The following is a 13,784-nucleotide window of genomic DNA, read 5'->3' as shown; positions in this document are numbered from 1 at the left end:
CATTTATATCTACATCTACATCTACATCAACATTTATATTTATATTATTATAATGATTTTGACAAAATTTAATGTAAACAATCAACTAACATTAATTCAATTAATAAATTTATTAAAAGAAAATATTTTGACTTTTTAATTTTTTAATAATCTTTATTTTATAAATAACATTTATGTACAAAATGTACCAAAAAAATTGATTAAATTAATGTTACGAATAAATCAGAAATCAATTCAATTAAATCAATAAAACTATTTTAAATTTTTAAATAAAATTTAATTTTCAAAATTATTATATCTTTTTATTTAAATTTTCTTTTGACTATCCACTATGAAACTACTTTTTTTGTTCTTCTTGTTGGGAAAAGGAAAAGTTGTTTTTTGGTATATACTTGGAAAAAGCAAGTGGTCATAACTCATCATGGAGTAATTGGTCAAATTGGAACAAATAAAAATCAGGGTGAAATATTATATATTAGGAAAAAATAAAATTTATTTTTTTGGATTTTTAAAATTTTAAAATATAAAATTATGTCTCGAACTTTTCGTTCTATTTTTTTATGCATTTTTATCTAAAGCTACTTAAATTTTTTTAATCTTTAAATAGAAAAATAAAACAAGTTTAAATATATTTGAATTTACATTTTTTTATATTAATAATAATAATGATGTGAACCCAACTTCAACCTTTCATATCATTAAACTATATGCAAACTTTAATAAATAATTTTAATACAAAATTTATAGAATATACATGCATGACTTACTTCTACATGTCATCAAGATGTCTGATACATAACATATCAAAAATAAAAAAGTCAAATTTGCCACTAAATTAAAAAAGTTACAATTAAGTCATTGAACTATTTGGAATTTTTCATTTAAATCACTGAATTATTCAAAAGTTTTTATTTAAGTCAATGGGCTGTTAAATTTTTATTTTAAAAAGTTCCACTAATGAGCTCTAATCAACGATTCAGCGATCAATATGGTGGAATAAATACCTAGAAACAAAAACTATTTGAATTTTGATTTGCAAATTCATGACATCCAAAACTGTTTCATGAAAAACAAACCATGAATTGTAGAAGAGAAAGGGAAAGAGAGCTTTCGATTGGTGTAGACAATGGGAACAAAAAAAGTCATATAACATGGATTTCAATAGGCCAAGGACTTGAATGAAAACTTTTGAATAATTTAATGACCAAAACAAAAACATACTCATAATTTAGTGACTAATAGTATAGTTCACCCTTAAAAATAGCCTATCCTTTTCACAGTTTGATTACATCCGAAAGTTTTCAAAAGGAACTTTTCTTCATTTCGAAACTGTGTATTTATGTTTTATGATTATTTTCATTATTTTTATATTTTTTATTAAATATTACTTCTTCTTTTTTTTATTTCTTATGTCCATTTTACGGTCTATATTCTGAATCTGTGATTGTCCCTTTCAATCATGTTATCTTCAATGAGTTGTAATATCATCGAGTTTTTTTTAAATTAAGCCCTAATGGTGAGGAAGTCATATTTCCTTCCTCTCAACCAAATCTGGAAAAGAAAAGAGGAGATTTAGAAAAAAAAACCGAAAACTTGAATTTTTTGTGGAATATATGAAGTTTTCGAGGTTGAAAACAGGAAAATCATGAGTTTTGTAGTGTGGAAGATACCGAGTATAACAGGAAAGAAGAACAGAGGGGGAAAATGAATTTTAGAGAAGTTTTAGTGGAAAAATGAAATTAAATGTTCTGTTTTTTATAGATGAAAATTATTAGAAAATTGCAGTATAAATTCACCCAGTTATTTTCCTTAAAGTCTTCCATCTTTTAGAATATCAGCTTTGGTCTATCTGTTTTCACATCCTCTCAAAATCCAGCCATTCCCTCATTTTAAATTATTTCATAGGTCCCTATAAATTTTTAAAGTATTGTCTTGAGCCCTGTCATTAAATATTAACTAGTATCGTTTCCACTACACTTTGCGCTGGGACAATTAACTTTTTTGAACAAAATTATATAGTAAATTTTTTGCATGTCAAAATATATTCTAAGTTTCTATACTCTTCGTACATTTTAAATTTAATCTCAATATTATTTTTTAAGAATTTAGTCTCTTTATTTTTATTGAATTTAAAATATTAAGCTCAGTTGTTAACACCATTAAATTTCATTTGTGAGATCTACTAGTGTTACATTGAAATTTAAAAAAAAATTCACCCAATAGCCCTTGTAACAAAAAAAAAATGACAATCTAATAGGCTAGAATTCAACAGAGAATTTTAATAGTGTTGGAAATTCTTAAGAATTTACGTCAACATTTTAATCAGAATAAGGTGTTTAGACTAACTAATGACATTAAAAAAAATTGAAGTACCAAATTATGTCAAAAATTAAATTATAGAGATTAAATTCAAATTTTAAGCATAATATAGGGACTAAAATTAAAAATTGACCATTGTTATATATCTAAAAAAAGTGTATATATATATTTGGACACGTGTGCACTGACATTTTAATCAGAATGAAGTGTTTCGACATTTTAATCAAAATAAAGTATTAGGCTAACTAAGATATTATAAAGATTATAAGTTTCAATTTTGAGCAAAATATAGGGACCAAAACTATAAGTTGGTTGTTATTATATAATCTCAAAAAATATGTAAAAGGTTGTGTACGTCAACATTTTAATCCGAATGAACTATTGAGACTAATTATGATATTATAAAAGTTGAAGTATCAAATTATGTCAAAGATTAAAGTATAAAAGTTAAATTTAATTTTTGAGCATATTACAAGGATCAAAACTGAAATTGGACCATCCTTTTAAAATATCAAAAAAGAAGCTTTGTTTGTTTATTTGGACATGTGTCGATAAAAGAAATGATTTGAACATTCCTTTTATATACAGTGGATAAAACTATATTTAAAATTTTAGCATATTATCTAAAATTGAAATTCTACCATTCTTTTTTTCTTTAAAAAAAAAACTTTGTTTGTTACATGTACCATCAATAAAAGAAAGGGTAAACTAAAAAATAGTCATTTATGTTTATTTAAGTTTATATTTTAGTCAATAATATTTTAATTATTACGATTTAATCACTAACATTATCAATTTATAACAATTTTATCATCGTGTCGTTATCTACGCATAATAAAAATCACACATAACTGTTAAACATTGAGTTGGATGCCACATGTTTAATATGTATACATAAAATAATATTTTTATGCATGTGGGACCCACACTGCTTTTTTTCCTTTTAATCTTTCTTGTTTTTTGTATTTCCTTTCTTCACTATTTTCTCAACAACCCAAATGCTTTTCCCTTTATTCTTTATAAGAATAAATTATATTAAAATGACTTCCTACATCATGACTTGCCTCGATTAGGATCCCATTGATCTGCAGAATTAGGTTTGGGCACACTCACATTGGACATAGACTTAACCTTGAGTCTCACTACTAATTTTGGTTTGTAAACCCCTTGGCTTACCCACTTCAAAACTTTGAAAAGGCCCATGTGTCCTTGCCAAACCAATAAGTCAAAATGAAAAACACTACCACAGTGTTTGGAATGTATCTCACTTATTGCACTTACTTGTCTCAACTGTCCAGTTTGCATCACCACTTTTGCCCTAAAGTTTGACGCACAACCCACCTCTCTCTAAGGTGGCAGCAGATTTCATATTAGTTTGTCGCCCCTCTAGCATTCCTAATGCGGTCTTCATAGCACTCCTCTGATTTACCAAGTCAATATTTTTTCCCTCATGAACATCCTCAACTAGTTGGATTGCCAACAATATATTTGTTCTGTCCCTTATGTCTTGACTCATCGGTACAACGCATTGTTGTTGTCGAGTATCCAGGATACATATATAGTCGGCAAAAGGAACCAAAAGAGCATTAATCTAGTCAAGGAAATCTAAGTCAATAACAAATTCATAATCATCCAAGTGAATTACCTCAAAGTCTTCCTTGCCTTTCCATTGACCGATATGTAGCTCAACTCCTTGTGCTACTTCCATAGTTAGGACCTCTTTGGAATTAAAAGTCTTGATCTTCTTAGTTGATTCACTAATTGAGAGATCAAGTTCACCTACGACTTTTTCTAATATGAACAGGTTTGATGCTCCCGTATTCATAAAAGCACTCTTAAAACTGGAGTTACCAGAGTAAATCCTGAAGGAATAAGATTGTATAAAGTTTAAATCCCTTAAAACTCTCAATTGTAGATAGGCTCTAATCTTGATCGTCGATGTAACTCTCAACTATAAATAAAGGCCTTCCCCTCATTTGTGATCATCTCATTGTATTCAGTTATTCTTGAGTTAAGAATATATTGAAGGCATTTTACTCAAATACTTGGTGTGCATTGCTTTCTTGTTGCTTTTCAACTCTCTTGTTGCTCTTTTCATTTCTAGTTGCTTCTGCTATATTTTCAGGTGCATCAGAGAATTTTTGGGAGAATTCTCATCTTTCAAGAGTTATGCTAACTTAGGTGCATTTGAAGCGAATAAATCGCCTTTGAGAGACTAAAGTTCTAACCATGTGACAGATGCATGTGCTAGGTGTATGTATTAATTAAATATATTAAATTATTTTTATTTTTTTAAATTAAATAATATTGTGAAAAATAAATTTATATTATTTCATAAAAAAATTTATTTTAAAATTTTTTAAATTTTTAAACAATATTTTTACATACCTAAAACACATCATAAAAACATTTTATTCTCATACTAAATAGTGCATAATTTTCTTAAAACAATATTCTAAGGAAAAAGTCATTGTTTTTAAAGATTGCTTAAAAACTATAATTTTTTTTATTATGTTACTAACTCAATTCTATTTTTAAAATTTTAAAATTCTATTGTTTTCTATACAATGCTTAGAACTATTCATAATCCCTTCCTAATTCTAAATAGGAGGATAAACGTATTTCAACAAATTTGAACCCATATTTTCCTACAATGACAATAACGTCAATGTCAACTAAGTTAAGACTTAACTAAATTCTATTGTTAAAATTTAACTAAATTTTTAGAAAATTAAATTAATTAATTTTTTAAGGCTCTCATTCTTAACCTAATGATTCTTTCTAAGTTAATTTAATTGAAAATTTTAAAATACAACTATTATTTATGAAGTTCTAACATATTTTTGAAAAAATTATTATTGATTTTAAACATGTTATATATATATTTTTTATATTTTGAAACATTATAAAGTTTTAATAAATTTTCAAATAAATTATAAATTTCTAATTCTTTTAAAAGATAATTTTTTTAAACAAATTTTCAAAAATAAGAGAATGTATCAAATAAACATACATATATTTTAAAAATTATTACCAAATTTAAATTGTAAATAATTTCTTTTTTTAAAAAGCATTTTAAAAAATTATTTTTAAAAAAATTATAAACAGTTTTAAGTAATTTTATATTATGTTTAAATAGTTTTTAAACAATTTTAATTTTTGCATTTTTTTTAAAAATAATGTTTACTAATTTTATTTTAATTTTAATATTAACAGTATAATTTTTTTAAACATATCTTAAATTAACTATTTTAATTTTTTTATATGATTTAAATTAACTATTTTAATTCTAATTGGAAACAAAACTAATTTTAACTATATTATTTAGTAATTTAAATATGTTTTTATCATATTATAAACATATTGTAATCAATTTTAAAAATGTTTAAAACAATATTTATAAAGTGTTTTAGATATGATATTTTTATCATATATAACTAGTTTTTTTTTTTACCCTTTTCAAAAACTTGTGTTAAGCAAATTTTTTAAATAACTTTTACTTTAATCAGTTTTTAATTTTAATTTTAATCTTAACAGTTATAAATTTTTAAATAATTCATTTCATTTCTAATTTAAAAAACTTTTAATGTTTAAACTATATTTCAATTTTACCTTTTAATGTATTAAATTATTTTTAAAATTATGAGACATATACAATTAATAATAAAATGCTGACGTGTCAAATAAACACACTATTCACCTGTCATCGTTTTAAATACATAACTTAGGATTATTTTTAAAGATATTGTAATATAATATGTATGATATATATTATATGATTCCATGCTTTGCTATTAAACAAAATCATTTATTATTATTAATTAAAAAATTAAAAAGATACATATTTTAAATAATTACTATTTATTTCTATAAAATTAGCTTGAATGAATTATTATCTAAGTTTATTTTTTGACTTAAAATCTTTTAAATATATATATTTTTATTTTTTTAAATTTTACTGACATGACATTATACATCAACAACTATAGTTGATATGAACCATCATGTCAACAGCTGTTACAATCACATCGGCAACAAAATATCGTTGATCAAAAAACTTAATTGATGCAATTTAAGAGTTCAAAAACTTAATTAATGTTTTTTTATCAAAGTTTAAGAGTTTTTTTACCCTGTAAAATTACAAAACTCGAAATTTAATCTAATCATACAACCGAAAATTTGGAAACTAACAAGGATTGTAGATATCATCGGTTCATCATCATCATATATCTGTTTCATGATGACAAGCATCTTGAATTGAAACAGGAGGATCAGATAAGGAGCCATTGAGAATGCGATTTGAAACCAACATATTAGCGGTCTCAGAGTAATGTATGCCATCCCAACTAATGTGGTTTGATGGATGATCACATGGGTTCCCATAAACTGTACCATTCACTGTCGCTTTTTTCCCACAATTTATATGGTATCCATAAAAGCTTCCACAGCAAAAATTAAATGGATCGACAAAACCTGCCCATATCAACAAATATTGCAGTAATATAGCAATTGTCTACATAATACATAAAAGTGCAATGAGAATCATTTTACTAGAAGTTGAATTGTATTTTACTTATTTTACTCAAAAAGGATGTAAATTAATTCCTGTATATTAGATCAAATTATTTTTGTTAAAAATTTCATCCATTTATTTCGTGAAAAACTGACGTGGTTGACAAAATAACCAAAAAGTGACATATGACATGTCACTTGTACCTCATTCTGACGTAAAATGAGTAATTTGTAACAATAAAAATAGATGAAATTTTAACAGAATTACCAATTTAACATACAAGGACAAATTTGTCCATTTTTTTAGTAGAAAAAGCAAATACAATCCGACTCCTAGTAAAATAACCTTCATAGTATTTTTTTACCTCCAACATGGATATGTACAATTTCTTTTCAAGTTTATACGGGTGTTGAATAGATAAGAGTATCAGGGAGATCATGTACTGAAGTTAGATTGCATTTCGCCTTCTTTACTAAAAAATTGAGCAAATTAGTCGATGTACGTTAAATCAAAGGGCAAATTGATCTGGTACTAGAAGTCAGATTGCATTTTGACTTCTCTACTAAAAAATCGAGCAAATTAGTCAATGTACGTTAGATTAAAGAGCAACTTGATCCTTTTAGTTAAAAATTTCATTCATTTGTACCGTTAAAAACTGACATGATTGACAGAAGAATCAAACAATGACACGTGGTGTGCCACATGTACCCCTTACTGATATGCATAGTCCAGTTTTTAACAGCAGAAGTGGATAAAATTTTTAACAGAAGGACCGATTTGATCTTTGAACTAACATACAAAGATTAATTGGCCCATTTTAGTAGATGGGGCAAAATACAATTAGACTGCCAATATAAGAGCCTCCATGATACTTTTACCGTGTTGAATACATATTTTTCAAGTAAAATGAAGAGTAAAAGTAATGCAACATATTCATATCTAACACACGTATTTAAATCCAAATATGAGATGTTTTTACCTAGTTTCTTGGCGTTGCTGATAAGATCATATTTAGCTGAATAAACATCAACATAGGTGAATTTGGCAAAAGGAAGTTGAGTTCTTAACCATGTTATCTTGTTTTTAAGTTGCTTGTTGAACTCCATGGCTGCCTCATTTTGGGCCTTCACGCATCCGTTTTTGTCGACATTTCCGGGCTTTTTGCCATATATAACATTATATGGCAAACAACCAAGGGGACCTGTATTATGTATCCAAAAGAACCTTGCCCCTTCCTTGTATAGTATCTGAAACCAACACAGGTTATGGTTATTATTTACTTCAACTATGCATTGTCCAATATACCTCAGAGCTGAGCTAAAGCAGTAATTAAGAAACGCAAGGATCAAAGTTTGAGTCAAGCTTTGATTGAGTTTGAGATAAAAATCAACCTGCTCTAGCTTGCTTGATAAAGCTCTAGAGCCTATGTTATTCCAGCTTTCATTTTTCTTGAAGTATTAGTGTTTGATGCATGGATAAGGAGATATGACCCCTCCTAGGATCCTCCAAATGTATGGAAAAACTTAAAATTTGACCATAGTCATATCCAACACGCAAATCTATTTCAAACCGAAACGGAAAAACTCACATGAATAGCTTTGGACAACTCGCCTATGATATCGGGAATTGAATCTCGAACTTGTTTCTCTGACATGGTTTGGAAACCATGACCAAGATCATTTTGTCCAATATCAAATGTGTATAAAGCTTGTGCGAATTCTGCAGGCCTTGGTAGATTGCTAATGGATAAAGGGATTCTTCCTGAATTCAGAATTCACCAAGAAAAATTAATAAAAAAAAAGAATTCAATTTCTAATAGAATTCGTGAAAATATTAAAGAATATATAACTTCATAAAAGTTGCACCCTTAAATATTCTACCACATAAAAATGATGTATAAAAATTAAGGGAATGAATCCAGACTTAATCAAATTGGTTCCTAAGATACACCTTTATAAGTTGAGCATCCAGTACATTTGGGTTCCAATTTCACCATCCTATGTTAATCCCACTTATTTTAAAGTATTCATTTCAACTTTATGCTTATATTTAGATAAGGGTATAGGGATACCGCCCTTTAAAGAGACAGAAAAACATGAAAAATAAACATGTATACTCAACACTCGTATCCAAATATGGGGTTAAAGTATTACGAAGCTCCTTGTATTAGTTGTCAGATTACATCTTATCTCTCTCTATTAAAAATATGCAAATTAATCCCTAAACGTTACATCAAAAAAGCAAACTAGTCTTTCGTGTTAAAAGTTTCATTCATTTATATGGTTAAAACCTGACTGGTTGACGAAATAACTAAATAATAGCACCTAACGTGCCATGGGTACATCATGATGGTGTACAACTAGTTTCTAACAATAAAAATGGATGAAATTTTTGAAAGAAAAATTGATTTACTCTTTAATCTAACATATAAAGACTATTTTATCCATTTTTTTAGTAGAAGCAAATTACAATCCAACTCTTAGTACAAAAAACTCATACTTCTTTTACTCCAAATATGAGCATTATTATATCCGACAGTCGCACTCAAATCATGTTTAAAGACTCATGCATTTCATATCAAATGTAACACTCATGCATTTCATATCAAATGTAACACTTTGTTATACATAAATATGTTCTATACCTTACAACCACCCTGCACTTAATAGCGAATCAGATCCCTATACATGCCTAAAAAGGCCGAGGAAAAGGGGTCTCCTCTCCCACCTTTTTCCATCTCATTCTCCACGGCATAACCCCATCTTTTGAGATTTCACTCATCCTCTTCTCCCCCATTCTCTATCATACTTCAAACCTCCTTCCCTATAGTAGAACCCTATTCTTTTGAGATTTCACTCATCCTCTTCTCCCCCATTCTCTATCATACTTCAAACCCCGGTCTTACGGCTCTTTGCTCATCCTTACACTAGACCGGGGTGAACCGTTCCCAAGCTCCAAACCCAAAGCTCAAAAGAAAAGTTAAATACGGCATTGCCATATAACATCCATGATGTATCAGTATTACCTGTTTCAAAATTATGGTCTCTTTGAGCAAAAAAAGCAAACAGATGGAAGGCATAAGACTTACTATTGAGGCTGAGTCGATTATAGAGAGTAGTGGTACGAGCTTTGAATTGAATGAATTGTGAAATCTGAATCCCAAGATTGAATGGACTAAAACCAGGTGGTCTAACTGATGAACCACCGGTTGCAAAATTAGCACCATGCCTGAAATTTGTCCCAATTGAGTCCATATATGCACTAAGATATGGTAACTTAATACCCTCAGCTGCAAAAAGAGACAAAAACAAAATGATGTAAATTCGAAGAAGCCATAGATATTTCTTTAGTAAAAGAAAACTTGCCTATGAAATCTATAATGAGTCGGCCATCGGAGGCTCTGCCGGCGGGATGTCCAAAGAAGGTTTCACCATTTGGTGGTAGAATTTCATTTAAGGTCGCTGAGATTCCACCAGTGTCTGAATTTGAATCCCCAAAATTATATATGGCTGGAAACCCACATGAGATTGAACCATCAGCATTGCTTTTCACTGCAAATCCTAAAGCCAAAATCCCAATCACATAAACCAGTTTCCAGTGCTCCTCCATTATCATCTTACTTACTTAAAACTCAAGCTTTTTTTTTTAGTGTGAATGGTGAAAATGAGATGTTTGTGATGGTTTCAGTTTTGGGTTTCAGCCATTGATTAGAAAAAGACAGAAATCTATCACCATTTCTTTGAACTTTAAAGCATCAGCCATGGTGGTGGTCCATATGGCCCATTAGCTTTCTCTTTGAAATTTGAAAGATTGTTTACCTTACTGATCGGTATGGGTGACATGATTAAGACAATGGTCTATTTACATTTTTCAAAGAATATGATTTTTAAATAATTTTAGAAAATTTATATTTAAGTGATTAAATTATTTAAAAAAATTACTTACGTGATTAAGTTGGTAAGCTTTTTTTGAAAAAATTTAATTAGTAAGCTTCAAGCGAGAATTTAGCCATTAGTACGGTGGATCAGTGTTCATCTATAAATAGAAGAACATATTTTATATTCAAGTCGATTTGATAATCATTGTTGGAGAATACAGAAGAAAACTTTTGGTATTTTGATTCATAAATTCATGGTGTTATAAAATTGTTTCTTAACAAAAAAAAAGAAAAAGAAGAAAAATTGTACAAGAGAAGAGAAAGGAGAACTTTCAATCGATACATGCCATACAAAAAGCAATTTTAACCGTCAATAACTTAAATGAAATTTTTTAAATAGTCTAATGACCATTTTATAAATTTTAAAATTAAACAATTAAAATATAAATTTATTAATAATTTAATTGCCTTAAATTTAATTTAGTATTTAAGTTTAACTCGATGTTTCACTCCACGTGTTGGCATCCTCCCCTTATTTAAGGGGAAAAAGATTAGAAAAAAATCACCAAATGGCTTGTTCTCAATGGTGTCATTCTATCAAGCTGAGACTAAGTTATAAAAAATTTGAATTCGATTTAATTCTTTAAACTAGTTTCAGTTTTTTTATAATTAAAAAAAATGAAAATTTTGATAATTCATATTTGTATTTTATTTTTTATATTTGATTTAAGTTTATTAAACTTCGTTTTTTAATGTTTTGACTTAAATAAAGTGGTGGTCAAAATTTTTGTTAAATGCTCATTTGGCACGAGTTTGAACTTTGTTAGCCCCATTTTTTACCCCTAATATTATATGAAAAAAAAGTTTTACTTTTAGTAGTATCTTTTGTAGGTAAAATTAGACATAAATGTCGAATTTGAGAAAATAAAAGGGAAATATATTATTTTTTTATTATTTAAGAAAATATGTCGATTTGGATTTGGCATATCAACACATGACAAAAGTGCATCTAGCAAAGAGTGACTTCTGTTGATGTGGTGCCTATAGAGCAAAAGTGCGCAATGTAAGACATGCTTTCATTATAAAAAGTGTCATGTAAGGCATGCTTTTTGCTCTATGAGATGCCATAACAACATCTACCATAGTTTAAAGTTGAAGGTTTTTTTTTTAAATTTGAGTTGCTTGATCAATTTTTTTAAAACAAAATATATAGTTGTTGGATTGAAATCTGAAAAATCGAAAAAATTTGATAGTTTTTATCCTCGAGAATCTCAAGATTACTTTCAATAAAATGCTTTTTTGTTAAAAGTACTTTTTTTAAATTCGTCCCGTCTTTTTTATATCAATTGACAAAACCTTTGAATAAAATGATGTCGGTAATCTCAAACATAATTTTTCAAAAATTTAATTACGTTTAATCTTTTTCAACATTTTGAAATATATTTTATATCCAATGGTATAGTTTTCCTATAAACTAGAGATGATATGGAGAAGTTTTTCAGAGTTAAATTTCGAAGAGAAAATTTGCATGCTGAGGAGAAGAGTATTAATGTTAAAATTTTGAAGTTGTTTTATTCATTTGCTTGAACAAAATTCCTAATTGCTGCAGCATAAGTTGAAAACTCAAGCTAATAAACTAATTTAGTTCAAGTAAATAATTACTTGTCATTGTTACTTTGTTTATAAATTTTGGTTCAGAAATTTGATATTATATATTTATATGTAATTTATGTTGTAACAATATATTGGAATAATAAATATTTATTTTTTGTATAATGTTATCATATTTATTTTTTATACTGTGTTAAACGGATTTTGTTTCCTAAGATGAGTAAAAGAATTAGAGCCGGTATTTATTATAACGTCCAAATTCGTGACATTGAAATCAAAAACATTTTTGTATATGTCCAATTCATAAATTTGACTTTCAGCAAGAGCGTCAAACTGAATGAACTTCTATCAAGAATCAAAAGAAAAGTTCCAACTTCAAGCCGTAGGAGAATTTCGAGCTTGATATATGAATTTATATTTGTATACACACAGTCACTTTTATAATTTTTGCAACGTAATACTCTTAAAGGAATTATTCCGAGGATCGTATCCTCGAATTGTTTGCAATACCCGACTATTAGTGGAGCAAATTATCAATCTACTCCAATATAGAATTATTGGTATAATCAAAAGAAAATCATTAACAGTACATCAAGACACTTAAGAGAACTCTAAACCCTAACAAAAATACTCTCAATTAATATTTCTTTTTCCAACAAGTTATCGTAGTGATTGATTTATCCACCTAACAACTATGGAATGAAATTTTAAATTGATTCAACATACAGTTGTTAGCACTAAATATTCACGGTCTCTTAACTCACTTCGAATCTTAAGATTTACCATTCTACAACAACTATAGCCTCTAAATTCAACATATATCGAATTTTCTCGATTCTGATAAAGTTAATTGACTTAATCCTGATTAAGTTGTCTTTAATTTTCCCTAACTTAAATGAATGTTTTAAGCTGCGAAGGAAAAACATGTTAAGCTCGTCAAGTAACTCAATCAACCAAACATCTCGTCAGTTTAACATTGACAACCCAACCATAGACATGAAAAGTAAAGGAATTTGATCTACATTCATCGTCATGATTTCACAATTAACAACAAGAATTAAAAGTTAGCTAAAGAGAAAGATCCTTCTTAAAAAACTTGAAATTCAGCAATGTTTAACTTCATTCCATGGGTCAACTTGAAGTTCCAGCATACATTCAGAGTTTGAACATCAAACGTGCGAAATGATCAAAGTAGCCTTCATTAATTTGTCAGTTGCATGCACCATCACAACTTCATCTTCGAAACCTCGCGAATTAGTTTTGATTTTCCACTCTTTACCCTTGAGTAACTGTTAGGGCTCTAATAGTTGGTGTTGAAACATCGCGACATCAAGTGATCCACGTCGTGACATGGTCACTACAATGCCTCTCTTTGGCCTCTAGACTTCACGACATTGCAACATTAGTTGCATCCATGGCGTGACTTCAGCTATTGGGTTGTCACTCCTTATTCCACCTTCATGA

The 13,784-nt window shown here is 28.1% G+C and overlaps 1 protein-coding gene across 1 annotated transcript; it reads right to left on the bottom strand.

Annotated features, from left to right (window-relative positions):
- Nucleotides 1-6,385: 6,385 nt before the first annotated feature.
- Nucleotides 6,386-10,665, bottom strand: LOC107942330 (GDSL esterase/lipase At3g27950). Its single transcript, XM_016875987.2, has 5 exons — nt 10,198-10,665; nt 9,921-10,121; nt 8,421-8,593; nt 7,812-8,079; nt 6,386-6,792 (listed from the first exon to the last, which is right to left on the bottom strand). Exons 1-5 carry the CDS (start codon nt 10,445-10,447, stop codon nt 6,542-6,544), a joined length of 1,143 nt encoding a protein of 380 aa, XP_016731476.1. The 5' UTR covers nt 10,448-10,665; the 3' UTR covers nt 6,386-6,541.
- Nucleotides 10,666-13,784: the final 3,119 nt, after the last annotated feature.

The sequence above is a fragment of the Gossypium hirsutum genome, chromosome A07 (assembly GCF_007990345.1).
Source record: "Gossypium hirsutum isolate 1008001.06 chromosome A07, Gossypium_hirsutum_v2.1, whole genome shotgun sequence".
NCBI lineage: Eukaryota > Viridiplantae > Streptophyta > Magnoliopsida > Malvales > Malvaceae > Gossypium > Gossypium hirsutum.
This window is presented reverse-complemented; position numbering and strand designations above follow the sequence as displayed.

What these genes read in the sequence shown, in the direction of transcription:
- LOC107942330 (XM_016875987.2), bottom strand. Translation starts at nt 10,447, where the DNA reads ATGATAATGGAGGAGCACTGGAAACTGGTTTATGTGATTGGGATTTTG. An exon ending in AGTTGTCCAAAGCTATTCAT is followed by an intron (nt 8,080 to 8,420) that starts GTGAGTTTTTCC and finishes TGTTGGTTTCAG; the next exon opens with ATACTATACAAGGAAGGGGC. An exon ending in CAGCAACGCCAAGAAACTAG is followed by an intron (nt 6,793 to 7,811) that starts GTAAAAACATCT and finishes TGATATGGGCAG; the next exon opens with GTTTTGTCGATCCATTTAAT.